This window comes from Pan paniscus, chromosome 16 (genome assembly GCF_029289425.2).
Source record: "Pan paniscus chromosome 16, NHGRI_mPanPan1-v2.0_pri, whole genome shotgun sequence".
Taxonomy (NCBI): Eukaryota; Metazoa; Chordata; class Mammalia; order Primates; family Hominidae; genus Pan; species Pan paniscus.
In genome coordinates this window covers 40,852,966-40,868,389 of record NC_073265.2, presented here as the reverse complement: position 1 = coordinate 40,868,389, position 15,424 = coordinate 40,852,966, and the positions used below count along the sequence as shown (strand labels likewise).

The 15,424-nt window shown below is 41.1% G+C and overlaps 1 protein-coding gene across 8 annotated transcripts in view; it reads left to right on the top strand.

Annotated features, from left to right (window-relative positions):
• Positions 1-14,858: 14,858 nt before the first annotated feature.
• Positions 14,859-15,424, top strand: part of DMXL2 (Dmx like 2) — a 172,201-nt gene continuing 171,635 nt past the window's right edge. For 7 of the 8 annotated variants that reach the window (XR_004666516.3, XM_008953166.6, XM_008953165.6 and 4 more), the window contains exon 1: positions 14,859-15,412. Coding sequence is in view for 7 of the 8 variants with exons in the window: in XM_008953166.6 (XP_008951414.2) it covers positions 15,326-15,412 (87 nt within the window). In the remaining variant the exon portion in view is untranslated. The remainder of the gene's footprint in view (positions 15,413-15,424) is intronic. The other variant, XM_034938749.2, reaches the window with a different exon arrangement.

Here is a 15,424-nt window from a genome sequence, read left to right as displayed (position 1 = left end):
CAATAGCCAAAACTCTAATAATTATTTTAGTTCCATAAAAGCAAATATGACTTTTTTTCTTTAACTCTGAAAGAGTTTTAGGGAATTACGGTTTTCTTAAGTTAGACTTCTTTCTGTAAGTAGCCAGTGTTTTTTAAAAACTATCCAACTTTTGGCCAGGCGCCGTGGCTCACACCTGTAGTCTTAGCATTATGGGTGGTTGAGGTGGAAGGATCGCTTGAGCCCAGGAGTTTGAGACCAACAACATAGGGAGACCCTGTCTCTACAAAACATTTAAAAATTATCCAGGTGTAGGCCGGGCATGGTGGCTCACGCCTGTAATCCCAGCACTTTGGCAGGCCGAGGCGGGAGGAGCACCTGAGGTTGGGAGTTCAAGACCAGCCTGACAAATGTGGAGAAACCCCGTCTCTACTAAAAATACAAAACTAGCTGGGCGTGGTGGCACATGCCTCTAATCCCAGCTATTCGGGAGGCTTAGGCAGGAGAATCGCTTGAAGCTGGGAGGCGGAGGTTGCGGTGAGCCGAGATCGCACCATTGCACTCCAGCCTGGGCAGCAAGAGCGAGACTCCATCTCAAAAAAAAAATAAAATAAAATAAAATAAAAATTATCCAGGTGTAATGGCAGGTGTCTGTAGTCCCAGCTACTCAGGACACTGAGGTGAGAGGATCACTCAAGTCCTGGAGGTTGCAGTTGCAGTGAGCTGTGATGGAGCCACTATATTACAGTCTGGGTGACAGAGCAAGACCTTGTCTCAAAAACAAACAAACAAAAAACTATCCAACTTTTGTTAGAAAAAATGGTTAGATTCAGCACCACACCACACCTATTCCAAAATTGACCACATAGTTGGAAGTAAAGCTCTCCTCAGCAAATGTAAAAGAACAGAAATTATAACAAACTATCTCTCAGACCACAGTGCAATCAAACTAGAACTCAGGATTAAGAATCTCACTCAAAGCCGCTCAACTACATGGAAACTGAACAACCTGCTCCTGAATGACTGCTGGGTACATAACGAAATGAAGGCAGAAATAAAGATGTTCTTTGAAACCAACGAGAACAAAGACACAACATACCAGAATCTCTGGGACGCATTCAAAGCAGTGTGCAGAGGGAAATTTATAGCACTAAATGCCCACAAGAGAAAGCAGGAAAGATCCAAAATTGACACCCTAACATCACAATTAAAAGAACTAGAAAAGCAAGAGCAAACACATTCAAAAGCTAGCAGAAGGCAAGAAATAACTAAAATCAGAGCAGAACTGAAGGAAATAGAGACACAAAAAACCCTTCAAAAAATTAATGAATCCAGGAGCTGGTTTTTTGAAAGGATCAACAAAATTGATAGACCGCTAGCAAGACTAATAAAGAAAAAAAGAGAGAAGAATCAAATAGACGCAATAAAAAATGATAAAGGGGATATCACCACCGATCCCACAGAAATACAAACTACCATCAGAGAATACTACAAACACCTCTACGCAAATAAACTAGAAAATCTAGAAGAAATGGATACATTCCTCGACACATACACTCTCCCAAGACTAAACCAGGAAGAAGTTGAATCTCTGAATAGACCAATAACAGGAGCTGAAATTGTGGCAATAATCAATAGTTTACCAACCAAAAAGAGTACAGGACCAGATGGATTCACAGCCGAATTCTACCAGAGGTACAAGGAGGAACTGGTACCATTCCTTCTGAAACTATTCCAATCAATAGAAAAAGAGGGAATCCTCCCTAACTCATTTTATGAGGCCAGCATCATTCTGATACCAAAGCCTGGCAGAGACACAACCAAAAAAGAGAATTTTAGACCAATATCCTTGATGAACATTGATGCAAAAATCCTCAATAAAATACTGGCAAACCGAATCCAGCAGCACATCAAAAAGCTTATCCACCATGATCAAGTGGGCTTCATCCCTGGGATGCAAGGCTGGTTCAACATACGCAAATCAATAAATGTAATCCAGCATATAAACAGAGCCAAAGACAAAAACCACATGATTATCTCAATAGATGCAGAAAAAGCCTTTGACAAAATTCAACAACCCTTCATGCTAAAAACTCTCAATAAATTAGGTATTGATGGGACATATTTCAAAATAATAAGAGCTATCTATGACAAACCCACAGCCAATATCATACTGAATGGGCAAAAACTGGAAGCATTCCCTTTGAAAACTGGCACAAGACAGGGATGCCCTCTCTCACCGCTCCTATTCAACATAGTGTTGGAAGTTCTGGCCAGGGCAATCAGGCAGGAGAAGGAAATAAAGGGTATTCAATTAGGAAAAGAGGAAGTCAAATTGTCCCTGTTTGCAGACGACATGATTGTTTATCTAGAAAACCCCATCGTCTCAGCCCAAAATCTCCTTAAGCTGATAAGCAACTTCAGCAAAGTCTCAGGATACAAAATCAATGTACAAAAATCACAAGCATTCTTATACACCAACAACAGACAAACAGAGAGCCAAATCATGAGTGAACTCCCATTCACAATTGCTTCAAAGAGAATAAAATACCTAGGAATCCAACTTACAAGGGATGTGAAGCACCTCTTCAAGGAGAACTACAAACCACTGCTCAAGGAAATAAAAGAGGATACAAACAAATGGAAGAACATTCCTTGCTCATGGGTAGGAAGAATCAATATGGTGAAAATGGCCATACTGCCCAAGGTAATTTACAGATTCAATGCCATCCCCATCAAGCTACCAATGACTTTCTTCACAGAATTGGAAAAAACTACTTCAAAGTTCATATGGAACCAAAAGAGAGCCCGCATCGCCAAGTCAATCCTAAGCCAAAAGAACAAAGCTGGAGGCATCACACTACCTGACTTCAAACTATACTACAAGGCTACAGTAACCAAAACAGCATGGTACTGGTACCAAAACAGAAATATAGATCAATGGAACAGAACAGAGCCCTCAGAAATAACACCACTTACCTACAACTATCTGATCTTTGACAAACCTGAGAAAAACAAGCAATGGGGAAAGGATACCCTATTTAATAAATGGTGCTGGGAAAACTGGCTAGCCATATGTAGAAAGCTGAAACTGGATCCCTTCCTTACACCTTATACAAAAATCAATTCAAGATGGATTAAAGACTTAAATGTTAGACCTAAAACCATAAAAACCCTAGAAGAAAACCTAGGCATTACCATTCAGGACATAGGCGTGGGCAAGGACTTCATGTCCAAAACACCAAAAGCAATGGCAACAAAAGCCAAAATTGACAAATGGGATCTAATTAAACTAAAGAGCTTCTGCACAGCAAAAGAAACTACCATCAGAGTGAATAGGCAACCTACAACATGGGAGAAAATTTTTGCAACCTACTCATCTGACAAAGGGCTAATATCCAGAATCTACAGTGAACTCAAACAAATTTACAAGAAAAAAACAAACAACCCCATCAAAAAGTGGGCAAAGGACATGAACAGGCACTTCTCAAAAGAAGACATTTATGCAGCCAAAAAACACATGAAAAAATGCTCATCATCACTGGCCATCAGAGAAATGCAAATCAAAACCACTATGAGATATCATCTCACACCAGTTAGAATGGCAATCATTAAAAAGTCAGGAAACAACAGGTGCTGGAGAAGATGTGGAGAAATAGGAACACTTTTACACTGTTGGTGGGACTGTAAACTAGTTCAACCATTGTGGAAGTCAGTGTGGCGATTCCTCAGGGATCTAGAACTAGAAATACCATTTGACCCAGCCATCCCATTACTGGGTATATACCCAAATGACTATAAATCATGCTGCTATAAAGAACATGCACACGTATGTTTATTGCGGCATTATTCACAATAGCAAAGACTTGGAACCAACCCAAATGTCCAACAATGATAGACTGGATTAAGAAAATGTGGCACATATACACCATGGAATACTATGCAGCCATAAAAAATGATGAGTTCATATCCTTTGTAGGGACATGGATGAAATTGGAAACCATCATTCTCAGTAAACTATCACAAGAACAAAAAACCAAACACTGCATATTCTCACTCATAGGTGGGAATTGAACAATGAGATCACGTGGACACAGGAAGGGGAATATCATACTCTGGGGACTGTGGTGGGGAGGGGGGAGGGGGGAGGGATAGCATTGGGAGATATACCTAATGCTAGATGACGAGTTAGTGGGTGCAGCGCACCAGCATGGCACATGTATACATATGTAACTAACCTGCACAATGTGCACATGTACCCTAAAACTTAAAGTATAATATAAAAAAAAAGAAAAAATGGTTAGAAAAATTATAATTCATAAGAAGTCTAAACAAAAGTTAAGTGTGGTCTGCTAGCTTTGGACTTGGTACTCATCATGACTCCAACTCAAATAAATGAGAAAGTCACTCATCCAACTGGACATAAAGGAATATAGGGGTGCAGAGGCACACTCATACTGCAGTAGATGAAGAGATAGGAAGAAAAGCCACCATGTGAGAAGCAGTACAGGGAGCAGGCTTGGGTGGAAGGAGCCAATTCAGGTAAATGAATACTAATTGATCAAAGCATCAGTCTGGATGCCTATAGAAATCACAACGTAACGTGCTGTTCAGTCGCTGTAAGGTGATTAGCTTTCTCTGAGCGTACCGTGTAACTTGTTGCCTCTATTTTCGCATATGCTTTTCATACCTCTTTGCCTGGTGAATGCTTCAGGAACTGGGCAACTTAGGACTGATCAAGAAAAAGGAAGGGCAACAAAAGAGTTTAATAAAAAGGATGCAGCAGGCATTTCATGGACTTCAGAAAAGAAAAGGCAATTGGGCCACTGAGAATGTGCAGTTGGAAAGCCAGGATCAGAGTCTGTAATTCCATTGCTGCGGCCTCTGATCTCCATTTCCTGCTGTGCTCTACCTTCTGTCCTGCTTCTCTCTGCAGCACAGCCTTTTCTGCTCATTTAGGGTTCCTCAGCTCCACACTTTGGCCTGTCCTTGTGCTCCCTTCAATCCCACCTTTGCAAGTTCTTTAAAGTCCTACATCCGCTATTGTTCAAGTGAGGATCTCTGTGTCCCAAATTCACATTCCGAGCTCAGAAAATCTGGATGGTTCAGCCCAGCCTATAAATTAGTTTTCACTTGAATAGATGTAGAGCCCCAATTCAATCAGCTGGTCCAGGACTTTGTGGAGATCAGATGGGACAAACATAGTCTGTTAGGATCCCCCTTTTAGCAGAGATGATAGATGGAGGAAATTTCAAAGGGGGCATGATTTGGATTGGCATCTCAAAACGTGTCCACTATATTTGGCATAATTATTACACTGTACTCTTAATACCATTGTTACATTGTATGGGATTGTATCATTTTTGTATTTTTCCTACTTCATTAGACTTTCATTTCTTAGAGGGTTCTTCACCAGAGGTACATCTGACAATTTATTTTGCCTATTCCCATGAATTTCTTGACAATTCATAGCTTAGATTTCTGTCTACAGAGTCTTGCATTGTACGACTTCCGTGTGCTTCTGTTTCCTCATCTATAAAAAGGGGTTCATAAAACTGCCTATGTTATTAGGTAGTCATAAGCATTAAAGATAATGTGCTCCACAAATATTACCTATCATATTATCTTTTTTTCTTTATAGCCTCTTTCCTCACGTGCCAAAATGTTTGTGTGTGCTTGAACTGAATTTTCTGTAGGGAAGTCATGAATGAGTTTTTGCATTAGGAATATGTGTATCGATTCCCTAAAAATAATCCTAATCGTGCTCTCTTACAATTCCATTTTGTACTTGCCACAGATTTATCTTAAGGTATAGCTCTTTCACATCGTATATAAATTATTTGTTTATGTGCTTTAATATGTACTAAATAAGTCCCTGAAGTCAGGGGAAGAAGTTTTTCTGCCTTTGCCTCATCTTTGTATCCCTAGAGTGTTTGTTGCTGCCTGGAATGAAGACGCTCTCAGTATTTAATTTAACCAATCTCTGAAGATATACTTTTGAGCTCATACTCTAGCAGACAGACTCTGTAGACAGAGATCTAAGCTATGAATTGTCAAGAAAAATTATTCAAGACTTGGAAATAGGCAAAATAAATTGTCAAGTATACCTTCAGTGAAGAGCTGGGCATTGCCTAGGAGAATTTTAAGGATTGTCTGATATTATTTGATTGATATGCTATTAACTAGGCTATTTAAAAACATTGAGAATAAAAGCTAAATTTTTGGAAAACTGATAGCAATATAACTAACTCATTTTCATAAGCAATGCAAATGAACTGTCAGGTAGAAAATATAAATCTCCATAAGTCAAATTCTTATTTGAACTATTTTAACATCTTACTGGTTTCTTAATCAAGGAATGAGTTGAACAAAATCTTTGGCATAATTTCATTTTATATTTGCATGGGAGTTGTACTGCTAACTCACTGAAAAAGTATATTGTGGTATAAGTAATAAGATAAATCTCATAGTGAAGACACAAAGATTTAGGGGAACAGAGGGTGGGATAAATTTATTTAACATCATTGGGAGGAAAGGTTTTACGTAGGTGATTTTAAAGCTGGGCTTTGAAGACAATGTTGAATTGGGGTGGAGCCGTGTTTGAAGAGGGGAAGGGAGAAAGACCTCTAGGCAAAAGAAACTATTGATACGGTGGGGTTCATGGACTCTGTTTACCAGAAAGACTACTGGCTCCTTACCAACTGCTTTTCAAAGGTGGTGAGATTTTGAGGTTGTAGGCCTACTGACACTGTTGTAGAGCTATGGAAGTCATCATCCACTCCAAGATCAAAGGCCCAGCAGGCCCATAGACTTGTTTAGGAACCCTCTGCAATGCCTGTCTTTTAAACAAATTTAAACATGTCTTTTGCATTTGCATTTGAAATTTTATGTATAAGTGTGGACAAATTATTGTGTTTTAAAAATAATGAAATATACTCCATAAAACTTTATATCTTCATTTAAAATTTAATTTTGCAACTGATATGGAATACATAATGTTAATCTGAGCATGATTTCCTAGTTTCTTAAACTTCTTCGTAGACTTAAAGAAAGGCCATCTTTTGTTTAAAAATTTAAAATCATTGTTTTCCCAATATAAAAGCAACTCATATATATTCAGTGTAGAAAAATTGGAAACAAATGTGGAAAAAGATTGAAATTAAACTTGTTTATAATTCTATCAACTAGACATGAGTGCTGTTAACGTACTTTCTAGAACTTTTTCTTTGTACACACATGGAGTTTCTGTTAATTAACAAAAAATGACTGTTTCTTTTTATTGAGGTAAAATTCATATAACATAAAACTAACCATTTGAAAGTGAACAATTCAGGGGCACTTAATACATTCACAGTGTTGTGCAACCATTAACTCTATCTAGTTCCAAGACATTTTTATCACTACACAAGGAGACCCTGTACCCCTATGCATTTCTTCCCCCGGGCCCTGGCAATGCCAATGTGCTTTCTAAGATCTCTATGGATTTACCTATTCTGGAAATTTTCATATAAATGTGTAGCCAGTGGGGCCTTTGTGTCTGGCTTCCTTTATTGAGCATAATGTTTTCAAGGTCATCCACATTATGGCATATGTCAGTACTTCATTCCTCATGGCTGAATAATATTCTATTGTATGTAGATAGCACAATTTATCCATTCATATGTTGGTGGTCAGCTTTCTCTTCTTACAATCTTCTTTTTGAAAAATGCAATAAAAACCTTAATCTATCCTGAACATTTTTCATAATCTTGCTTTATATGTAAAAGGGTTAATGGTCACAGGAATATGCCTATACAAATATGCTTGCAGTATATAGAACTAGATTAAAAGGAGAGTCAATTGATAACGTCAGATTTTTTTGGTTAACACCTGATGCATGTGGGCACACCCACATGCAGGGAAATACAAACCACCACCACCACCACACAACAACAAAAAACAAACACTGGACCCAGACCCTCTGGCACATGCTTGTTTCTGCTGCCCCCAGATACAATTTTTTTCCTGCAGGCAGGGATGCCATCTCTTCACCATGAGGAAGTGCTGATTCCTCTCCCCTCTCACTTCCCTTTAGGAGTGTGACCATCCTGGCCCACCCCTAAGAGTACTGTGCAATACTTGGTGACTTCAACACCACAATGCCTGATTGTTGACTGATTTTTCTCTCAGCAACCAGAACAACACAAGTTCATTTTGCTCTCTAAGTCTAGCACCGAATGAACTTGTTTCTCTCTCTCTTTAAAATTGTATTTTGCTTAAGTACCATGCCAGCAAAATTAATTCATTTCTTCAGATGCACAAAATGGTCTGTTGACTACCCAGCAGGCCATGCCTGATTTAGTAACTAACTTCAACTTTTGTTCAGTCCTTATCCTTTATCTCAACACTACTGGCTTTCTATCCCACAACTACCATCTGCCCTCCCGACAGGATGTAGTATTTTGTTTTCTGAGGCCTTGGAAAGGTATGTAAGTTCTAAAATATTTGTGACATTTTCACAAAATTTACATAATGTACCCTGATACAGTTAATAACTACTTGGCTTAGTTAACATTTCTTGAGTTCCTACTGTGTTCCAGGTACTTTGCCAGGCTTTAGCAATTAAACACACACACACACACACACACAGCTAAGAGTATGAGTTAGAATTAGCAACATCTCTAACAGAGACACAAAACACAGTGGCTTAAATAATATAGAAGTTTATTTCTCTCTGATGTAAAAATCCAGATGGAGAAGACCAAGGCTGGTGAGAAGGCTCCACAGTTGCCTGGAATTCAGTGACAAGTGACAAGCTTTCAGTTGTTGTTTTTTTTCTCTTTCTTTTCTTTTCTTCTTTCTTTTCTTTTCTTTTTTTTTTTTTTACAGCATCTCATTCTATTGCCCAGGCTGGATGTAGTGCAGTGGTGCAATATCGGCTCACTGCAACCTCCACCTCTGGGGTTCCAACAAAACTCCCACCTTGGTCTCCAGAGTAGCTGGGACTACAGGCATGCACCACCATGCCCAGCTAATTTTTGTATTTTTGTAGAGACAGGGTTTTGCCTTGTTGCCCAGGCTGGTCTGGAACTCCTGAGCACAAATGATCCACCCACCTCAGCTTCCCAAAGTGCTGGGATTACAGGTGTGATCAACCGAACCCGGCAGCTTCCAGTTTTCTACTCCACCATCCCTAGGGTTGAACCCTCATCCTCATGCTCCAAAATGGAGCTTCAGTGATCTCATCTATGTTCTAGGGAAACAGGATGGAGGAAGGAAGGATGAAGGCATAAAAGGTATGATAGCTACCTTTTAAGGAAAATTTCCAGAAACTACTGTACTTCTGCTTTGATCAACATCTAATTGATCACAACTTAGCCATATAACCAAGTGGCAACAAGGTAGGCTGGGAAATGTATTCTTTATTCCAGGCATCTATTTCCCAGCTAAAAACTGAGGGTCCTGATGAGGAGAAAACAGATAATAGGTAAGGCAGTCAGAAATTGTCAACATCAAGACACAGTCCCTGCCCTCTAGGCAGAAAAGGTAAGAGAATACTGTGAGTATATAACAAAGAAATCTAATTCACACTGTGCAAAGTTTTCCAGAAATGGGGGTGCCTGAACTGAATTTTTAGGGAACAGTAGGAGTGAAAGAGTGAAATAGGCAAAGAGTATGGATTTTTTTTTTTTTTGACAGAGTTTTCACTCTTGTTGCCCAGGCTGGAGTGCAGTGGTGCGATCTCAGCTCACTGCAACCTCCACCTCCCAAGTTCAAGCAAAGTCTCCTAAGTAGCTGGACTACAGGCGCATGCCACCACACCTGACTTTTTTTTTTTTTTTTTGTATTTTTAGTAGAGACGGGGTTTCATCATGTTGGCCAGGGTGGTCTCGAACCCCTGACCCCAGGTGATCTGCCCACCTTGGCCTCCCAAAGTTCTGGGATTACAGGCATGAGCCACCACACCCGACCAAATGGTGGTAATGATAATAGTGAGGGAGTTTCTGGAAAGGGAAATTAGCCAGTGGCCAGAGGCTTGAAAGGAATTACTGTATACTAGTGTGGTTGTACCCTACATTTAGAGGTCAGGAATGTTGAAAGATGAAGTTGAAAAGATAAGCAAGGGTGAATAGTTTTTGTGTCTGGTCTACTCTGTATAATCATTCATACGATAAAATGTTTAAAAAATTAGTTACCACTTAAGCTCTTGCTTAAATGAGTTTATAAAAGTGCTAATCAGTGATCATTAAGGAAATAAATTGTATACATAGAGCATATTACTTTTCACAGTACAATCATAAATAGGTACCTGCAAAAATATGAACCAATATTCTCTGTACTCCTTCTAAATGGTCAGTGTTCTCAGAGCCTAGCAACAAAATAATCTAACTAGATGAAAACTTATCGTATTCACCTGCTTATAAGATGCATAAAGATTCACCTTTACACCAGAGAAAGGTATTTAAAAACTGCCCCATGTCCAATGCACTTACATTAGAGATAAAAAGCCAAATGCATAATGAATGAGAAATAGCTAAGAGTCTGAGTTACAGTCACCAAAAAGACAATAATTTAATGCTACCTCTAGCAGAGAAAGAGAGCAGATACGTAAGTTTTTTTTTTCATCCTATAAGTGGCATTCTTACCTAAAGCAAAAGCAAATATAACAAATCAGAGGCCACAGAGATGGTCAAAGCTAGAGTTTGAGGCTGTGATACAGATTTTTTTGCAAAGATGCTGATAACTTCTTCTATACCCATTTTCAATGTGACTTTTCTGTTCTTCCCACTGAAAGGTGGATTTGTTTTCCTAGTTCTTGAATCTGTGCTGGCTCTGTGACTTGTTTTGACCAAGGAATATGATAGAAGTGACTCTGCCCTTCAAGGCTAAGCATGAGACTGCCATGTACAAAAGTTGGTCTAGTCTATGGAGGGCAAGATGCCACATAAAGGGGAACTGAGGCACCCCAGACAACAACTAGTATCAACTGCTAGACATGAGGCCATCTTGGACCTTCTACCACAGTTCACTGCAGTTGTATGAGTGAAACCAGCAGAACTTCCCAACCAATTCACACAACATACGAAATAATAATAATTGTTGTTTTAAGCCACTGTGTTTCAGAGGGGTTTGTTAAAGTGATAACTGATATAGGTTCACACCTATGATATTTTAGATTAAAATGCATCATTGCTATAGTTTATGACTGAAAAGCAATACAGGTATTGTTACAACATCAGTTTCAGGCTTTAACACAATAGACTGCAAAATGAACTGGTAACAGAAAGTCAGGGCTTCCATTGCTATACTACTGAAGAAACCAGAAGCTTAAAGTGTTAGACATCCCTAGGAAAACTGTAAGGTCCCCACAACTGGAAGAAATATTTTTAAAAAATAGGTATTAGATCCTCAAACAAATGGAATCACTTGAGAATTTAATATTTAATTATATAGATAGCTCAACAAGAACTAATAACAGATATATCAAAGATCAACATTACGATGCTGTAGATTTATGAGTAGAAATTCCAGTTACCTCTGTAGGTAAGAGTAATAATGACACAAGTCATGCCCCTTGACTCTTTTTTTTTGAGACAGAGTTTCACTTTCTGTTGCCCAGGCTGGAGTGCAATGGTGTGATCTCGGCTCACAGCAACCTCCACCTCCCGGATTCAAGTGATTCTCTTGCCTCAGCCTTCTGAGTAGCTGGTATTACAGGCATGCGCCACCACGCCTGGCTAATTTTGTATGTTTAGTGGAGACGGGGTTTCTCCATGTTTGTCAGGCTGGTCTCAAACTCCCGACCTCAGGTGATCTGCCTGCCTCGGCCTCCCAAAGCTCTGGGATTACAGGCGTGAGCCACTGCGCCTGGCTGCCCCTTGACTCTTGAAGATAAAGTCCTTGAGTTCCGTGGTGTAGTGGACAACCTCCAAAATGGCTGCTCACGACTCTCCCTTCCTGGCACTCACTTTCTTGGGAAATAGTCTCCCACACTAAGTTATAGCTGGCCTGTGCACCCAATAAAATATGGTGGAAATGATGGCGTGTGACTTCTAAGGCTAGGTTATGAAAGACATTGCAGTTTCTACCTTGGTCTCTCTCTTGGATCACTTGCTGCTGGAGAAGTCAGCCGCCGTGTCTTGAGGACACTCACACAGCACTATGGAGAGGAACACATAGGAACTGAGGCCTCCATCTATCTATTAGGCTCAACTTGCTAGCCATGAGAGCCTGCCATCTTGGAAGCAGGGCCTTTAACTTCAGTCAGGACTTCAGATGACTGTATCGCTGGCTATTTCTTTTTTAGATAGCTTTATTGAAAGTATAATTTAATTACCATACAATTCACTAATTTCAAGTATACAATTCAATGATTTCTAGTAATTTTACAGAACTGCCCAACCATGACCACAATCTAATTTTAGAATGTTTATCTCATGCCAAAAAGAAACCTCATATCCATTAGCAGTCACTCTCAGTTCCACCTTCAGCCCCAGGCAACCACTAACCTATTTTCTGTGACTGTAGATTTGTCTTTTCAGAAAATTTCATACAAATGATTTCATACAAACGAATTATGTGGTCTTTTGTGTCCAGCTTCTTTTATTTAGCATGTAGCTGACATTTTGATTGCCATCTCATGAAAGACTCTGAACCAGAACTTTCCTGCTAAGCGACTACTAAATTATTGATTCACAGAAACTGTGAGGTAATGAATCTCTACTGTTATTTTTGGCTGATAAATTTTGGGGTAATTTATTGCACAGTAATTGATAACTAGTACACATCGGTAGGTGATACTGCTGGGAAACTAAGTCCCACATTTAATGGCACACATTCAATGGGCCATTAAACCCAACCCCAAAGGTACTATTAAGAGTTGTGTTGGGATCTCAAATCAAAGCAAAAAGAAAAAAAAAAAGAGTTGTGGACATGACAAATTATATCTTACAATTCGATTAGCATATTTTGTTAATGATACAAAACTGCTACTTTTTCTAATTTTTAAAAGAAAGCCATTTCCAAAATTAGAAGAAAGAATTTCCAATTTGTTTATAGGTCCATGAAAAAATTTGCATGAACAAGGAAGAGATGAAATTGTGGACAGTCAAAAGTGTGGTCTAGCTGCCCTGGTGGGCTACCAGGGAAACTTGCCATATTAGTCTGGAGTGAGTTTTGACTGATCAGATTGGACAATAAAAGGCTCAGCTGTAATTCCAGGAGACTTAATTAGTCATTTGCAACCTTGAGATACAGCTATCAAGAAGCCATTTAAAGGATTCATGAGGGAAGAGAACAGGTGGATACAGGCTTCAGATTTTGAGTTTGATACCGAGAGGAAGAAAGAGGCTCACAACTTCACAACTGTGTGAATGGGCCAAAACTTCATGGAATGCTGTAAAACAAGAGCCAAATGTGAAATGGTTTAAATAATGTGAATTAGTAACACTCTTGGAAACCTGAGTACAATTTGTTGTTTGATGATAGTTTTGACTTGGTTTCTAATGCAGTGAAGGTCAAAGATTAAGAGACTCAACTAGAATCTAGTAGTAACAAAAAGGAACCCTTGGATATGGCGCGGGGGAAGGGAGGAAGAGGGAGAGAGGAGGGACAGAGAGGGGGGGAGGGAGGGGGAGGGAGGGGGGGGAGAGAGAAACAGAGAGAATGCCGCAGGTCATTAGGTATTATTTTTCATTCCTCCTGCAACTTTCTACTGAAAAGATTACCAACGACTGACAGATCTTTGCCTCCAATCTTCCCCACCCTTCCCTTTATGCTTCAAAATGCTACAAAGTCATCTTCCCAAAGCAGCTCTGATTATAAAAATTTTTGCTCAGAAACATCTGATATACCCCCACTGCATGCAGAGTGAAATCTGGGCTTCTTGGAGCATTCAAGACTCTCCATAATATGTTTTGGTAGGCCAAGAGATAGACCACTTGGATACCTTGATCTCTTGCTAAGTATTATTTACTTTCCCTACCCTATAAATCATCCGCCTCAAACATTAATCTTTGTACCTTCAACACCCCCTCTATTTTCTGTACTGTATTTGCAGCATTTCTTGTCTATCTCAGCCTGTCAAAATTAAACTCAGCGTTTATGTCAGGTTATGTCTCCATAATGCCTTATCCACGCCCTTAGTCAACATTCTTCTTTCTCTTCTGTGGTGCATAGACTTTTATATCTCAATCACAACACCTTTGGCGTTCTGCCTGGTTTTACAGATAGTTATGTCTTGGTGTCCCCTACTTCCTTACCCTGTGATTTAAGCATAGTATGGGTTAAAACATTTGCCATGAATTGGCCTGTGGCAGGGATCTGATGATCCTTGTTATCAACCATTCAAAGTTTAGCAGATAGTTTGGTAAATCAGGCGACTCTGCTAATTCATGAAATTACTCATGAAAAAAAGTCGGAAGGAGTCACCCGTCTCTAAGGCGGCTTTTTGCTGTCTAGAATAACCGTGACAAAAGGTGGGAGCAAAATAATTAGCTTTCAGGGGAGTACGGCTTCTCTAAATAGTTGCAAGATGCCTACATTGTTTATGTAAAATAAAATATCTTATGTACTGCACTTTCGAAAAGACTGAAGATATCTAAGATATCTCCAGGTGGAAATTCCCGGTGACGGGTGTCCTGAGGTCAACTGCACTGACCATTGCACACTGTATTCTGGAATACGTTCAACACAGCAAAACGGGCTCGTGGCGCATCCCCGGCGTCCGACTGCTGCGTGGCCCCGAGCGACCTGCACCCCACTCGCCCCCGCCCCCACCTCCGCCTCAGTCCGCAGCGGCTACAGCCCGGGAGGCTCCAAGGGAACTCCCGCACGTCTGCGCGCGCAATCACGGGACGGCGGGTCGGCGCGGTGCGCGCAATTGCCCTGGAAACCACGGCGCGCGCACGCGCAAACGCGGGTGATGGGGGGACGAAAGACTGAGCTGAGAGATTTGCCGCGGGAGGAGGGCTCTACCTCCCGTCGACCGTCGCTCCCCCGCGGTGGGCGCGCGCGCTGGCCCGCTCCCTTGCTGCACGCTCCCGGCTCGCGCGTTCCCCCCGGTGCCCTCCCCCGCCTCACAAGCACCCGTGCCCTCCCGCATTTGTGCGCCGGTGCAGCAGGCAGTGGGAACATCCGGGCATTTCCGCAGCTGAGCGGCGACCCGGGCGGCGGCGGCGGTCGAGGAGCTCCCATGGCAGGGACGAGGCGGAGGGAAGGCGAAAGGGGGGCGAGGAGTTAAGCCAGAGCCTCCGCGGGGCGGGTTTCCGAGGGAGGCACAGAGGGAAACGGCTCTCGCAGCCCGAGGAGGGCCAGGCGCGGAGCTGGTCGCCCCTCTCGCGCATTCTGTCCAGCCCGGGCTCCGGAGATGCATCTGCATCAGGTCCTCACCGGGGCTGTCAACCCTGGAGACAACTGCTACTCCGTGGGCAGCGTCGGGGATGTCCCCTTCACGGTGAGCGGCGGC